This window comes from Phycodurus eques, chromosome 4 (assembly GCF_024500275.1).
Source record: "Phycodurus eques isolate BA_2022a chromosome 4, UOR_Pequ_1.1, whole genome shotgun sequence".
NCBI lineage: Eukaryota > Metazoa > Chordata > Actinopteri > Syngnathiformes > Syngnathidae > Phycodurus > Phycodurus eques.
This window is the reverse complement of record NC_084528.1, coordinates 31,376,191-31,390,550: the sequence shown is the minus strand read 5'-3', so window position 1 is coordinate 31,390,550 and position 14,360 is coordinate 31,376,191. Positions and strand designations below refer to the sequence as shown.

General features: G+C 41.8%; 1 protein-coding gene across 2 annotated transcripts in view; it reads left to right on the top strand.

Moving 5' to 3' along the window:
• dnah5 (dynein, axonemal, heavy chain 5) overlaps positions 1-14,360 on the top strand; it is a 53,719-nt gene that overhangs the window by 23,354 nt on the left and 16,005 nt on the right. Inside the window, exons 40-59 of one of the 2 annotated variants that reach the window (XM_061675231.1) lie at positions 454-626; positions 2,185-2,255; positions 2,520-2,627; positions 2,759-2,946; positions 4,415-4,609; positions 5,108-5,242; positions 5,334-5,441; positions 6,228-6,381; positions 6,512-6,658; positions 8,220-8,461; positions 8,648-8,824; positions 9,802-10,006; positions 10,192-10,334; positions 10,640-10,774; positions 11,158-11,280; positions 11,364-11,577; positions 11,713-11,936; positions 12,201-12,399; positions 12,475-12,647; positions 12,931-13,061. In XM_061675231.1, the coding sequence (XP_061531215.1) occupies positions 454-626; positions 2,185-2,255; positions 2,520-2,627; positions 2,759-2,946; positions 4,415-4,609; positions 5,108-5,242; positions 5,334-5,441; positions 6,228-6,381; positions 6,512-6,658; positions 8,220-8,461; positions 8,648-8,824; positions 9,802-10,006; positions 10,192-10,334; positions 10,640-10,774; positions 11,158-11,280; positions 11,364-11,577; positions 11,713-11,936; positions 12,201-12,399; positions 12,475-12,647; positions 12,931-13,061 (3,245 nt within the window). The remainder of the gene's footprint in view (positions 1-453; positions 627-2,184; positions 2,256-2,519; positions 2,628-2,758; positions 2,947-4,414; positions 4,610-5,107; positions 5,243-5,333; positions 5,442-6,227; positions 6,382-6,511; positions 6,659-8,219; positions 8,462-8,647; positions 8,825-9,801; positions 10,007-10,191; positions 10,335-10,639; positions 10,775-11,157; positions 11,281-11,363; positions 11,578-11,712; positions 11,937-12,200; positions 12,400-12,474; positions 12,648-12,930; positions 13,062-14,360) is intronic. The other variant, XM_061675232.1, reaches the window with a different exon arrangement.

Here is a 14,360-nt window from a genome sequence, read left to right as displayed (position 1 = left end):
ATGTTACGAAAGGCTCTATTTTAGTCACAATAGTTGGCTTGCTCGTCACCAAGGAGAACAAGAAGTGCATTTGTTTGATGTACTATGTATTATTTCCCTTAATTTATCATTTAATTTGACCCATGTGTTCTCCAATATATTTATTTGTATCCGTCCTTGTTACCCTTCCTCCGAGTTAAGCCTTCTCTCTTTTTGCTTTTGTGACTCATTCATCCTTCCTACTGCTGCCACCTTAATACATAAACTCATTTTAATGTGCTCCTTGCCTTGCATCTTCCCCACCATCCATTTTTAACCTCCTCGCTTTCCTTTTCTTCTCACCTTCCACCCACCGTCTCTTTGTAAATTTATTTCAACCACTATCCCTTCATAAATCCTAACCTGACGCCCTTGATTTGTCACTGCTCAGTCCTTATTAAACCTCCTTCTTCCTTTTCCACGTTCATTATCAAGTACCGACTCCATGTCAAAAGTCCCGGGGACTTTGAGTGGTTGAAGCAGTGTCGTTTCTACTTCAATGAGGACTCCGACAAAATGATCATCAGCATCACGGACGTTGGCTTTGTCTACCAGAATGAGTTTTTGGGTTGCACCGAAAGGCTTGTCATTACACCCTTGACTGACAGGTAAGTGCCACGAACGAGGTTAAATACAAACACAAAATGGCGAATGTAGAAAAACAAAAATAAATATATTTGTTTGACTTAACAGGGTGGAAATTGTCCTTCTGCTACTGTATATACATTTGCCACATCATGATACACTCACATAACCAATCAAGATTTCAGTGGCACAAATGTGGCCAAAGCAGTACGAAGATCAGGTCCACATCATGAAAAGAGTGAAGGGGATAATCAAATTATTTGGGCCATGAATGGAGGCACGTTAGCAAGGCCAGAGTTTCCACTTTCTTATTTCCAGCTCTCAATCAGAAAGGAGAGCGACAATACTCTCCTTTCCTTCTTCAAAATAATAAGCTTCTTATAATGCATGTGACGGTTTAAAGTGGTTTTAAATGTGATCAAAAACAAGACACCAGTCACGTTAAACAATTTAGATTGAATTCAGTATGGGGAGACTTGCACATCAGACGATTGGACTGTATGTCTCCCGCTAAGCAGTCCATCATGTCTTGATGTGAACAATGCCTCATTTACACAACAGTCAGTCAGTGTGAGTGACAGGCGGGCCCTCATTTGTTGCGCGCAACACGGCAGCGCACAGACAGACAGACAGACAGACAGACGGACAGAAACAGTAATCAACCTACACGCATTGTCTGACATCCACACAGCAAAGGCAAAGCAATGCGAAGCGACGGCAGCGGCGGGAAGTGACGTGCCGGCATCTTTCGGCAGCAGCAGCAGCAGCAGCTTGCTGCAAAAGAGCTCTGATTCTCTCTGACATCTTTCCACGCTTGAAATGTTTTGTCTGTTTTCTTCACTGACAGTGTCCACTGCTGTTCTTGTCTGTCACTCATTTGCTCCACTCTATATTGTCATTGTCTGCCCTTCATTCTCCCTCAGCCACAGCCTCAGGTTTGAAAAAGGGAAACAATGGAAATGGACAGCAGAAAGGACAGTGATGATTCCAGACAAAAAAACATTTTGCACTTTTGTGCATGTAACAACAGTTTTTGGATTTGTTCTAGAGGACATTAACAAAAAAAAAGTGTTGCATACAATTATAAGGCCAGTCTTGCTCCAAAGAAGCCAACATTTCTCAGAGAATGCTGCCCAATTCAAAGAAAACGGCCCCTGTTTGTTGTGGTCCTATGGACAGATACTCCCGCGTCTGCTGGGAAACTGCAGCTTCTCCAGGGTTACTTTTGATCTCTTTGGTGCCTCTTTGATTAATGCCCCCCTTGCCTGGTCCCAAGGTTTTGGTGGGCAGCCCTCCCTGGGCAGGTTAGTGGCACTGCCATGTTATTTGCATTTGGGGATTCATCAAAGATTTAGATTGTGTGCCAATTTCCCCCCTTTTTTTTTAAATTAAAAACATCTGTTCTATTTGTATTTCTCATTTCACTTCAAAACTTTGACTATTTTGTACAGATCCATAACAAAAAAGGTTAAAAAAAAAAGCCAAGGGGTTGAATACTTTTTCAAGGCAGCGTAAAGAATAATTTTACCGTATTAATGTGTGAATGTAACAGCCTGTTCTATGTCCACATATGTGACGTAGGTGCTACATCACTCTTGCCCAGGCTCTCTGTATGAGTATGGGTGGAGCACCTGCTGGCCCTGCAGGAACAGGTAAGAGAAACACCCTGAACGTTTGGGGATTTTCACAAGCATAAGCGGTTCAGAAAATGGTTGGATGGATGAAACCGTTCACATTTGACGAATTCAGCAACTCGTCTCAAAAGGAGTTGAACGAGTCATCCACAAAAGTTACATTGACGGCAGCGAGAATATACACATACACAGTGGCGGGACGATGACTCTTATTTTCAGTAGGTGTAGCCTAAAAATCAACGAATGTCTCTTTTCTTGGAAAAACTTGTTCTGTTGTTTTAGGTAAAACAGAGACCATTAAAGATATGGGTCGCTGTCTGGGGAAGTACGTGGTGGTCTTCAACTGTTCGGACCAGATGGACTTCAGAGGTCTGGGAAGAATATTCAAGGGTAAGTAGGAGCAAGTATGCTAATGGCTAACAGTGCTTCGGTGTTCGGTTTTGACTACAAAAGATAATGGGTTGTGCCGTCACTTTATTTAAAGCAAACTAATCTGTTCGTGGTCTGTGTATGATTCGCAGGTCTTGCTCAGTCTGGTTCCTGGGGATGTTTTGACGAATTCAACCGCATTGACCTTCCCGTCCTGTCTGTGGCAGCCCAGCAGATTTCAATTGTGCTTACCTGCAAGAAAGAAAGACGAAAAAACTTTGTCTTCACTGATGGAGAAAATGTGGAGATGAATTCGGAATTTGGCATCTTTCTAACAATGGTCAGTGTCATACAAATACGGAACCCAGGTCATTTTCTGTATTAATGACTGTTTTCAAACCTGGCCTCACATTTGGCACCTCCACACCAATATGGGAGAATTCATTTTTGAGAAACGTGTTATTAAATATTGTGCAGGAGTTTTACTGTTTATCGGTATTACGAGAATCGGCATACTCTTTATTCACAGATTATTGTTCTTCTTGGCACACTTAAAATATCCCAAATGAAGTCATTAAAAAGAGAGCAGTGGGATTATTCTCACTAGGTCAGAGATCGTTTCCTAATTGTATTTAATCTTGTGTGTACTCCTGTGCACTTGCGCGCATATACTTGTTATTATGTGTGTGTTCATATGCACAAAGGGGTTAATTCAAGGCTGGGTCGATGGAAAAAGGATTCTGCAGTGTTTCCATAGGGATTTGGTTGGCTGAACCCGTGACCTTTTTTTATTTCCTCCACCGCTTTATCCTCACGTGGGTCGCCGGCATGCTGGAGCCTATCCCCGCTATGTTGGGGCGAGAGGCGGAGTACACCCGGAACTGGTCGCCAGCCAATCGCAGGGCACACATAAACAAACAACCATTCGCACTCGCATTCACACCTACGGGCAATTTAGAGTCTTCAATGAACCTACCACGCATGTTTTTGGGATGTGGGAGGAAACCGGAGTGCCTGGAGAAAACTCACGCAGGCACGGGGAGAACATGCAAACTCCACACAGGCGGGGCCGGTGATTGAACCCCGGTCCTCAGAACTGTGAGGCAGATTTGCTAACCTGTCGCCAACCGTGCCGCGTCGTGACATTTTATTTATTTCTTTTTTTCTTTTTTAAATGAAGCAAAGAACACTGTGAGGCGAGTACATCTATTTGTCCGCAGATTTTGGCCCATTTTGACCAGATCTGGCACTTATAGATATGCCTATTTTTTCAAACTCAGTTGTATCAGGGGTCAACGCTACTCTTTTAAAATATTGTACTGTTTCTCACTCATAAGCACATTTGCACAATTGTTGCCTTACACTCATCTCTGATCTGCAAATGTTGTCGAAATCAACAATTGTTATTCAGCATTGAAGTTAAGAAATCAAATGTGTTTTATGGCATACGCAATTCCAGTGGATGAAATAAACGAGTACACCCCAATAGATTATTTGGAAACGTAGAATTCATATTTTCTACGGTGTCATGTACAGTAGTAGTACAAAATACTCCCACTAACGTCGACCATTGATTGCAAATTAGAGTCGTATAATGTTGCAGTGTTTTAAAAATGAGTCCACACCAATGAAACTGTAACAAACCAAAAGCTTATAGCCACGGCCACAGGCGAGTTTAATGAGTTTCACTAAAATTCGTAAACTGTAATTGTTCTGGTATTAGCTGAGAAATAGATAAAGAGCTGACTTTTCAAAGTGCGTGTACTCATTCATGTCTGTATGATAACTTGTCTTACCTTGGTATTCAGAACCCAGGTTACGCAGGGCGACAAGAACTCCCAGAAAACCTCAAGATCAACTTTCGCTCTGTGGCCATGATGGTTCCTGACCGTCAAATTATCATCAGAGTGAAGCTAGCCAGCTGCGGCTTCATTGACAATATGGAGCTGGCTCGGAAATTCTTCACTCTCTACAAGCTCTGCGAAGAGCAGCTCTCCAAGCAGGTAAACAACGGTCGAGCTCTGAACTTTCACACAACTAGCTAACTGTTGTTATCTGGACTTTAATTACACCAGTCCGGGCTATTAATCACATTGATTGCATGATTATCTGTGAATAATCGAGAATAACTGCAAGGGATCTGCACAGCTTTTATATGTTTACAATACAATTAGAAGATTCAATACAGCCTCGGTGGAACCTCTGTGGGAACATGGGAGTGCCTTTCCAATGCATCTTAAATGCAGCCATCGTGCCTCTCACACTAAATTCCGCATTGGCTGCTTGAACACCTGAGCATCAACCTAATTGAATTACTGTGAATTTGTGTTTTGACTTTTACAATCCATGCATGGAAATGAGGCATCAAGGTTTCTACTATTTTCTAGAATTGGCTTTCAAGACAATCTTTGAGGCAAAACAAATTGTTAAGTGTAAGAAACACGTTTGCTACTGCAGTGATAAGAAATAGCTGAGTTTACATTGCTGACTAAATTATACAGGTTCACTACGATTTTGGCTTGCGGAACATTCTCTCCGTGTTGCGAACTCTGGGAGCAGCCAAACGGGCCAACCCCGGCGACACTGAGTCTACCATCGTCATGAGGGTCCTCAGGGACATGAATCTCTCAAAACTGGTCAGTCTGACTGATTAAATGTATTAAATTATATAACCCTCAGAAGTTTAATTTTGAGTCCATTCAATCTACACTTGAATATATTTGTTAGATCGATGAAGATGAGCCACTCTTCCTGAGCTTGATTGACGACCTCTTCCCAGGCATTCATCTTGATAAAGCAGGCTACCCTGAACTCGAGGCAGCCATTGACAAACAGGTAGAAAGGAGTTTCTGCCTCTGAACAAGGGGGTGCTATGCCACAAAAAGACAGTGAGACAGTATGAGGATGAAGAAAAATATATATGTATATTTTGTGTCACACTTAAACACATATGATGGTGAACAGTAGTGTTCATCAAGAGAAAAGGGAACGTAAGATACGGGGCAATACGTTTAAAAACATACAATATTGTTGTGTGAATGCTTTTCATACAAGTAGTGAGCAGAATGTAGCTCAATGTAATGAAGTACAAGTATTTATTCTTCTGAACCAAAAAAACATTTTGTATTAAAACCGCTCTAGCAAGTACAATTTATCCCGAAACGTACTCAAGTAATCTTAATAACGCCGTTAAGTGTAGCTCATTACTAACCACCTGTTTTATGGCTAAGAATGCTTTTTCAAGACAGCCATTGTCAGGCCCATTCTGAAGAGAAATAATTTAGACGGCGCAGAGCTGACAAATTAGAGAATTTTATGTCCCCGTGGGTAAAGACTCCTTGACAGGAGGACACAGGTTGGCTTGTGGTGTTGTCCAAGGTTCAATTTTAGGTCCACCACTTTTTAATTTGTCCATGCTGCCACTTGGTGACGTCATCAGGAGACAGAATACATTTTCACAGTTATGCGGATGATACTCAGATTCACATTTACATTTATCCTGACGACCACAGCTCGATTGATATTCTTTTTAACTGTATATTATATTTAGTATTTTTTAGTTTTTGCTCTTGGATCTCAGAGAGAGAAACATAGGTCAAAATGACAAATTTTCCTTTTCAGGTTGAAGATGCAGGTCTGATCTGTCACCAACCCTGGAAACTGAAAGTCATTCAGCTATTTGAGACTCAGAGGGTCCGGCATGGCATGATGGCCCTAGGGCCCAGCGGGGCAGGAAAGACAACTTGTATCCAGACACTGATGAGAGCGATGACGGGTAGGAGGCCAACATACAAATAAATCTAAATCAAGTTTGATAAATCTGAGAAAGAAAGCATTGACCCAGACCTACAAATTTTGGGAAACGAGCTCTTCACATGCATATGAGCCTGACCTTCCTCTCCTAGAATGTGGCCAACCTCACAGGGAGATGCGCATGAACCCCAAAGCCATCACCGCACCTCAGATGTTTGGTCGACTTGATGTGGCTACAAACGATTGGACGGATGGCATCTTCTCAACCCTCTGGAGGAAAACACTGAGGGCAAAGAAAGGTCAGGAATTGTATAATTGTTTGGGACAGCATAAAAACGATATTATCCTATATTGTACTAACCTGCACAATATAACATTATGAAAAATGTGGATGTCGAATTGCAGACAATGAATGCAACATTTAAACATTTGAACACATGATTTTCACTCAGGTATGGAAAATATTGATTATGTATAGATTGTAATCTGTTCTCAAATATGATATGTTTATTTCTTTATTCTATGTTTTACACATTCAAAAGAAACTGAAACGGAATTATCTAAATCAACGTACTGAGTAAGAATTTAATCCTGTTGTAGCCACTGCAATTTTGCAAAACTCGACAACGGAAGCACATTATGAGACTTCTTTACTTTTTATTTTTGTAATGGATTACTAGAATATCATTATGGTTTAACGCCCACTCCCTTACTCATAGTAACTTTAAAATATTGTTAGACATGGTGGTAGTTTACCATAAACGTATGTAACCTGTAGTACTGTTGATGTATGAGGTGTGTCACAAAAGATGTATTTGAAAATCAAACCACACGTTTTCACCTTTGAACTAAATCCCCCGGAGTTTACTTTTCCAGCCTTCTCTGCTACACCTTCATGTACTCCTGGAAGCCCCAGTGTCCCGGCCAGCTTGATGTTGTCCATGTCCTAAGAACGAATCCCCTTGATGACCCCCTTGAGTTTGGTAAAGGGGAAAAAAATCCCACAGAGCCAGGTCGGGTGAGTTGGAAGGTTGGTCCAGCGCAGCGAACTGTCAGATGCTCAGGGCATTGTGAGCAGGCTTGTTGAAACTGTGAAGCAGCCGCGGGTTGCCCTGCCACAGCTCTCGCCTCTTCTCGCCCACTGCAAACACTGCAGGATCTTTTTTTGTACAAGTGCAGGCCGATCGTCTGGCCCACACTGAAGGGAAAAACTCGTAGTTTGTGTTTTAAATAAATCTCTTGTGACACCAGTCCTGGAAATGTTATGACACATCTTGTATTCTATAGGAGGATAAGCAGTTAGTGGTTGTTTTCAATGGAGCACAGAGAGTATGGGCTCAGAACTGCTTTGTAACATGAAGGAAAGAGAATGAAAGGGGGTCCCTGGAGAGCTCAGAACTGATTCCTCACATGGTTCATTGGGGTCCTTGTCTTTTTTTCTTTGGGATTTGTGTGAAATCCTAGCAACGTTGTATTATTAGTGAAATTGCCCACGGACATCCTTGCACTCCAAGCGTGCCACGCTAGAGAGAGATTGTTTTATGTTCCTCGGGTGTTCATTAAAGATGCATGCATACACTGGTGTGACTTTACAGCGTATGTGTTTGCTTTCATTGTGCGCACCTTTTATGTGCCGCTTGCTGCTCACGGCACAAGAAGATGCATGTGGACGCATGCTATAAAAGTCAACGCAGCTACTGATTTCTTTTTTTTTTTTTTTATTGCAAACTTACATGATAATTGTGCTCCCATCCTTTCGATGCACCAAATATCTCCTAATTCAATTAATTTAAAAAAAAATAAAAAATCTAAAACAATCAAATTTCAATCAAAAGTAAATATTATTTTAAAACATTTCAGGAGAACACATTTGGATCGTCCTAGATGGACCAGTTGATGCCATCTGGATCGAGAATCTTAACTCGGTCTTGGATGACAACCGAACTCTTACTTTGGCAAATGGAGACCGCATACCGATGGCACCCAACTGTAAGGTGGCGTTTGAGCCGCATAACATCGACAACGCCTCACCAGCCACCGTATCACGCAACGGCATGGTGTTCATGAGCTCTTCCGTGCTGAGCTGGAGCCCAATATTGGAGGTGAATAAAGGAACGAAATAGGTTTTGTTTATTTCAGAACCGGAAAATGACCATGGTGTTGGTCATAGTATGAACTGCAATGAAATCCAATATCGAAATAACATTTACACATACAGTGTTACTCATAAAATACAGGGGAAGCATGTTGTTTTGTGTGAAAACTAACATTCTTGCTTGTGTTTCCAGGGGTGGTTGAAAAAACGCTGCCCCCAGGAGGTAGCGGTTCTGAGGGGCCTCTTCTCTTCCTCCTTCACTAAACTCTACCGCTTCTGCGTACAGTCACTTGAGTTCAAAATAGAGCTGCTGGAGGCTTTTGTCATCATGCAGTGCATCAACATCCTGCAGGGACTCATACCAACAAAGGTGGGCTTGATTTTCCTCGAAGTTTGGAATCAGGGGACAAGGTCCTCATTATACACGTATTCCTTTTTACATTCCAAAAGTCGTCTTTAAAGTGTTGATTTAAAAAAATGTAGAGAACAACTGAGGAACTCCCCATGTGTATGTAAATGTTATTTTTTCCCTCTTTAGAGTAAAACAATGCAAAGGATGCATGAAGTTGCGTTTAATATTTTAGTCACACTTTAGTACAATCCGCTAGATGCGGAACATCACATGACCAGAGCCTGCATGACTATGGTTTGATGACATGATGGTTTATAGCCGAATTTGCGAAAAAAAACCCATTATTTTGTTCATTTTTTTTATGGCTGGTGTCTTGGGACAAAAGTTAAATATGCGTATCATTTGTTTATATGAATATGTTATGATAAATGTAAAGAAGAACATAGCCTAAACATCGAATATTGTCATTTTTGGTGGGTCCGCACTTTGCCATTCACCCGAACCAGGAGGAAGTGCTTAGACCCGTTTTGTGGAACACGGAAGGAGGTTGCGCAAATACCGGATTGTATATTCAAAGCAAAATTTGTTTTTCATGCTAAGTGCTGCCTCTCCAGATATGAAGTTGAACATTAATATGTTAAAGAAGCAAGTAAAGCCAAACCAACAAATACACATGAAGATAAACAGAAATGACCGTATAACATTATATCTTAAATCTGTCTTTACACTTTGTACAAGCATAGTACACACTGTCTACTACCTGAAAAATCATTATTAGGCCGATGCACGTACGCTACATTTGACTGCTTAGTACGCAATGTGACGTCACTGTTGCAGTCAAAACTGCTACTTTGTGCTACGATCAACCAACGTACTATCGATAACATTTTGCTATTTTAACAAAAGACCAGTGAATGCACATTGTTGCTTGAATCATGATCGTCGTTCACCCTTCTTGTAGATGAAAATAATTCAGTAATGATGTTACCTCACAGGAACAGTGTGCGGACTTATCTGGAGAGCACTTGGAGCGCCTGTACGCATTCGCCATGATGTGGAGCGCAGGAGCTGTCCTTGAACTAGAGAACCGCAAGAAAATGGAGACGTGGCTACGAGGAAATGACAGTATGCATCTAAACTTGCCTGAGATCCCTCCTGACAGTGAGGACACCATGTTCGACTACCATGTCACAACAGATGGTAGGTGTGAGCGCAGTAAAGAAAAAAACAAAACAAAGCAAAACATACATTTATCAGTCGAACCGGGGACCTCGAAACTGTGAGGCAGTCATGCTAACCACCAGGCACCGTGCTGTGTCCCTTTTGATTTGTTCTTGTTTTTTTTGTAGGTAACTGCTGCGTGTTGTTCCTTCATTTTGTCGTAGGTCAGTGGGTCCACTGGCGCACCCGAGTGGAGGCATATGTTTATCCAGCAGAGCCGACCCCAGAGTACAGCTCCATCTTGGTGCCCAATGTGGACAATGTTCGAACTGACTTCCTGATACAGACCATCGCCAAGCAGGGCAAGGTGATGTTTAATAACACGAAATGACATGTTTCCTATTCTTTATGTCAACAATGGGTCGATTTACGTTTTCTTTTTTTTTTTTTGAAAGTAAAATTCATATTTGGGGTCCAAACGGCTCTGCCCCTGGTCATCACGGCAACACGAAGCCAGTTCTGTTTTTTTTTTTTTGCCACACTCCGCAGTCCAGAAGTGCGGAGTCAGCAGTGGTTCATATGCATGAAAGCATCCTCAGGATACGGGGTACAATAAAACATGTTGTAAAACTCACCAAATTCCTAACACTGCAACATATTTATTTTTTAAAGGCTGTTTTGCTGATTGGAGAGCAAGGAACAGCCAAGACAGTAATGATTAAGGGCTACATGTCAAAGCTCCATCCTGACACACACATGGGAAAGACTCTCAACTTTTCCTCTGCCACCACTCCACTCATATTCCAGGTGAAGTCCAACCATCCCGCTCCTTTGACTTGAATGATTTTAGTCTTCTGCTGCATGTTTTGTGTCTTTAGCTTCATCCAACCATGTTCAATGCTTTAGGCTCAACATCTGTTTTCCGTTAAAGTGAGCACGTTAGATTTAAGATGATTTCGTCTGCCGCATGTAAAGTAATATTGATTAATGTGCCTGAATGACAGTGTCCTGGCTGAAGGTGAGACCATAGTGTTGTCCCTGTCCATGACTTAGCATATATTGATCAGGCCGTCGTGATGGATTATATCCCGCAGCAGCACTTTTAAGAAGTTTTCTTTTTATTTGTTTATCATATCTACAGTGTTTTTTTGTTGTCTTCTCTAAATTGTTTCCCCTTCTTTCTTTTTAAGAGAACTATTGAGAGTTATGTGGATAAAAGGATGGGTAGCACTTATGGACCCCCGGCTGGGAAAAAAATGTCAGTCTTCATCGATGATATCAACATGCCTGTCATCAACGAGTGGGGTGATCAGGTTTGGTATTAAAGTAACATTACTGCATTAAAAACAAACGAAATGAGCCCAAATCACCACTCTAATTTTTGTTTTGGACACAGGTGACAAATGAGATTGTCCGTCAGCTGATGGACCAGAATGGGTTCTTCAATCTGGAAAAACCAGGAGAATTCACCGCTATTATTGACGTCCAGTTCCTCGCAGCCATGATCCATCCGGGAGGAGGCCGCAATGATATCCCACAAAGACTCAAGAGACAGTTTTCCATATTTAATTGCACACTGCCCTCCAATTCCTCCATCGACAAGATCTTTGGTAATCATACAACCACTCAAAGTAGAATTTGTATGCATTGAAACATTACAAATATATTGACATATTTTCTGATGCATTCACAAAGCGTGACTTGTACTTTGTTAGTCACTTTATGTCATCAACGTGTTCGTGCAGGTGTGATTGGTCAAGGCTACTTCTGTGCACATCGCGGTTTTGCTGATGACGTCGGAAGCACGGTGCCCTTTCTGGTGTCCATGACTCGCCAGCTTTGGCAGCTGACAAAGGTTAAAATGCTTCCAACTCCTGCCAAGTTCCATTACATCTTCAACCTTCGGGATCTCTCCAGGGTCTGGCAAGGCTTGCTTAATACCAGCGCACAGGTGGTCAACTCCACCCAGGTGAGAGGATTTATTTTTCTCCAAAAAGGCCTCAGGAAACATGACTAAACATATTTTACTAACAGGTGTCTCTATTTTCTCTGGCTATTAATATATGCAATACAGTACTGGATAGTAGCGCTAATCAAATATTTTTTTATTCCATTTTAGCGGCAGAGTTCCCTAATTTATTGGCCTTAATTAGCAACATTCATTTCCGGCTGAGAGCCTGTCGACATCCCCCGAGTGAGGCTTTATTTATTTCAGTCATGAATCGTTTTTCAGGTGTTACTGGCTCTGTGGAAGCACGAATGCAAACGTGTGATAGCTGACAGATTCATCCTGCCTGAAGAAGTGGAGTGGTTTGACCAGGCTTTGGCAAACCTGGTAGAGGACACTCTTGGCGAGAAGCACAAGACGATTGTGGACCTGGGCGTGGACCGATACTTTGTTGACTTTCTGCGAGACACACCTGAAGCAGCAGGTAACATAACATGACCGCAAGACAATTTGGACTTCTATATTGTGGTGGTCCTAATGTGGAACATTGTCATGACAGGAGAGCAGCCGGAAGATTCTGATGTGGATTTACCCAAAGTGTACGAGGCCGTTGAGACATTTGAGAGCTTAAAGGGCAGACTGAACATTTTCCTGGGTCGTTACAATGACAGTGTCAGGGGCACTGGCATGGACATGGTCTTCTTTCAGGACGCAATGATACATTTGGTCAAGGTAACAAAGGCCTACACGACACAGACATTAGTCACACGGGCACCCGTCTGATCCGTACCGGTCGTCTTCGGTCGTTGACTGAAGAGTTGGAACGCGTTGCGTTTAATTTCATGGAAGCACTTATCTGCTTACGTGATTTGAATCCCAAAGTGTATGAAGTGTGCTGATATTTGCACTTTGAGGTACAACGTCTGCCATAGCACTCTTTTCTTTTCTTTTTGGCCGGTAAGGTGTGTAAAAGCAAATGTAATTGTGTGTGTGTTTTTGTTTTTGTTCGTGCAAGGTCTCAAGGATAATCCGGACACCTGGAGGGAATGCCTTGTTGGTTGGTGTTGGAGGTTCAGGAAAACAGAGCTTGACCAGACTGGCCTCATTCATCGCCGGATACGAGATTTTCCAGATCACTCTGACACGGTACTATTACTTTGTTACACGTACACGTCCATGGAGAACTGTAGCGAGCATTTGACAAGGATAAAAATGCACACTTTTATGACTGAGCGCAGCAGAACTGCTTTGAATCATACGGTGAGGTGCTTTCTTTTTTGTTCTGAAAAAGCATGTAGTTCTCTGTAGATAGCAATTAAGTAACAACATTAGTAATACAAAAACTTTGAAACACTGCTATATCGCAACAGCCATTCACACCTATGGACAATTTACCACGCAATTCCGAGTCGTGTGAAGATCGCCGACTTCTTTTTGTTGAATGTGACAATGGAATTGAAGTTACATCATTGCGGAGCTGATATACAAGATTGGATTCGAAGTTAGACTCTCAAGAAATTGAGAACTGATGTATTTGTCCAAAGTCTTCCAAACCTTGCTGTTGCTTTCTCTGTGGAACAATTCCATCGTGTCCTGTGAGGCTTTTTCCTTTTATTGGAGGTTGAGTAAAAATCCACCCTCTTCAAACTGCGTCATTTGTCTGTGCTTTCTCCCTCTTGCCTCATTGTTCGATGCCACCACTGCCTACTCCTGCCCTGAATATCTGTCTTCTCTTTCCCCCCATGTGCATTTGTCACCGTCAGATTTCCTTTGTAGTTCTCCTTGTAGAGTTAAGTTGGGCTACTTGGTATTATAATGAAGGGCTCTTGTGCTCCTTCCTTTTGGCCCCTGCGGGGCAAACCAGAAAGTCAATAGCTTTTCTCCAAAAGTTCCCGTCTTCCCTTCTTTCTCATCATTCCTGTCACTCTTTCTCTTCCTGTGTGTCATTAAAAATGCTTTTGTTCTTTTTTCGCTTTGTATGCGTGTTTATTTTTTTCTTTTCTCACCAACTCCCTCTCTGAGTTGTTATTTCATATCGTCTCTGTTCTTCATCAAAATTCTCATACAAGCAATTACAAGCGGACAGACAAAAAAACCAAGCAAACACACAAAAAAAGCCCCAAAACAAAACAACACAAAACATGCAAGCAGAAACTTTAGCAGCCCCGCCAATGTGAAAATGCTAATTTGTTATTTCCAGCACACTGGCTGCTACTTGATTAAGATTCCTACCTCTTAAATTTCAAAAATAAAAAACAAACAAACAAACAAAGAAATTACACATATACCATATTTGAGGCCATCTCAACACAAACACTGATTTACATTTGAGCGCTCGCAGTAAAACATGCCAAACCTATATATATATATATATGGCCGAAGATATACAGATACATCTTAACGAATTGAAAATGAAATTTCCCTCAGTAGTTCAATTTGAAAAAA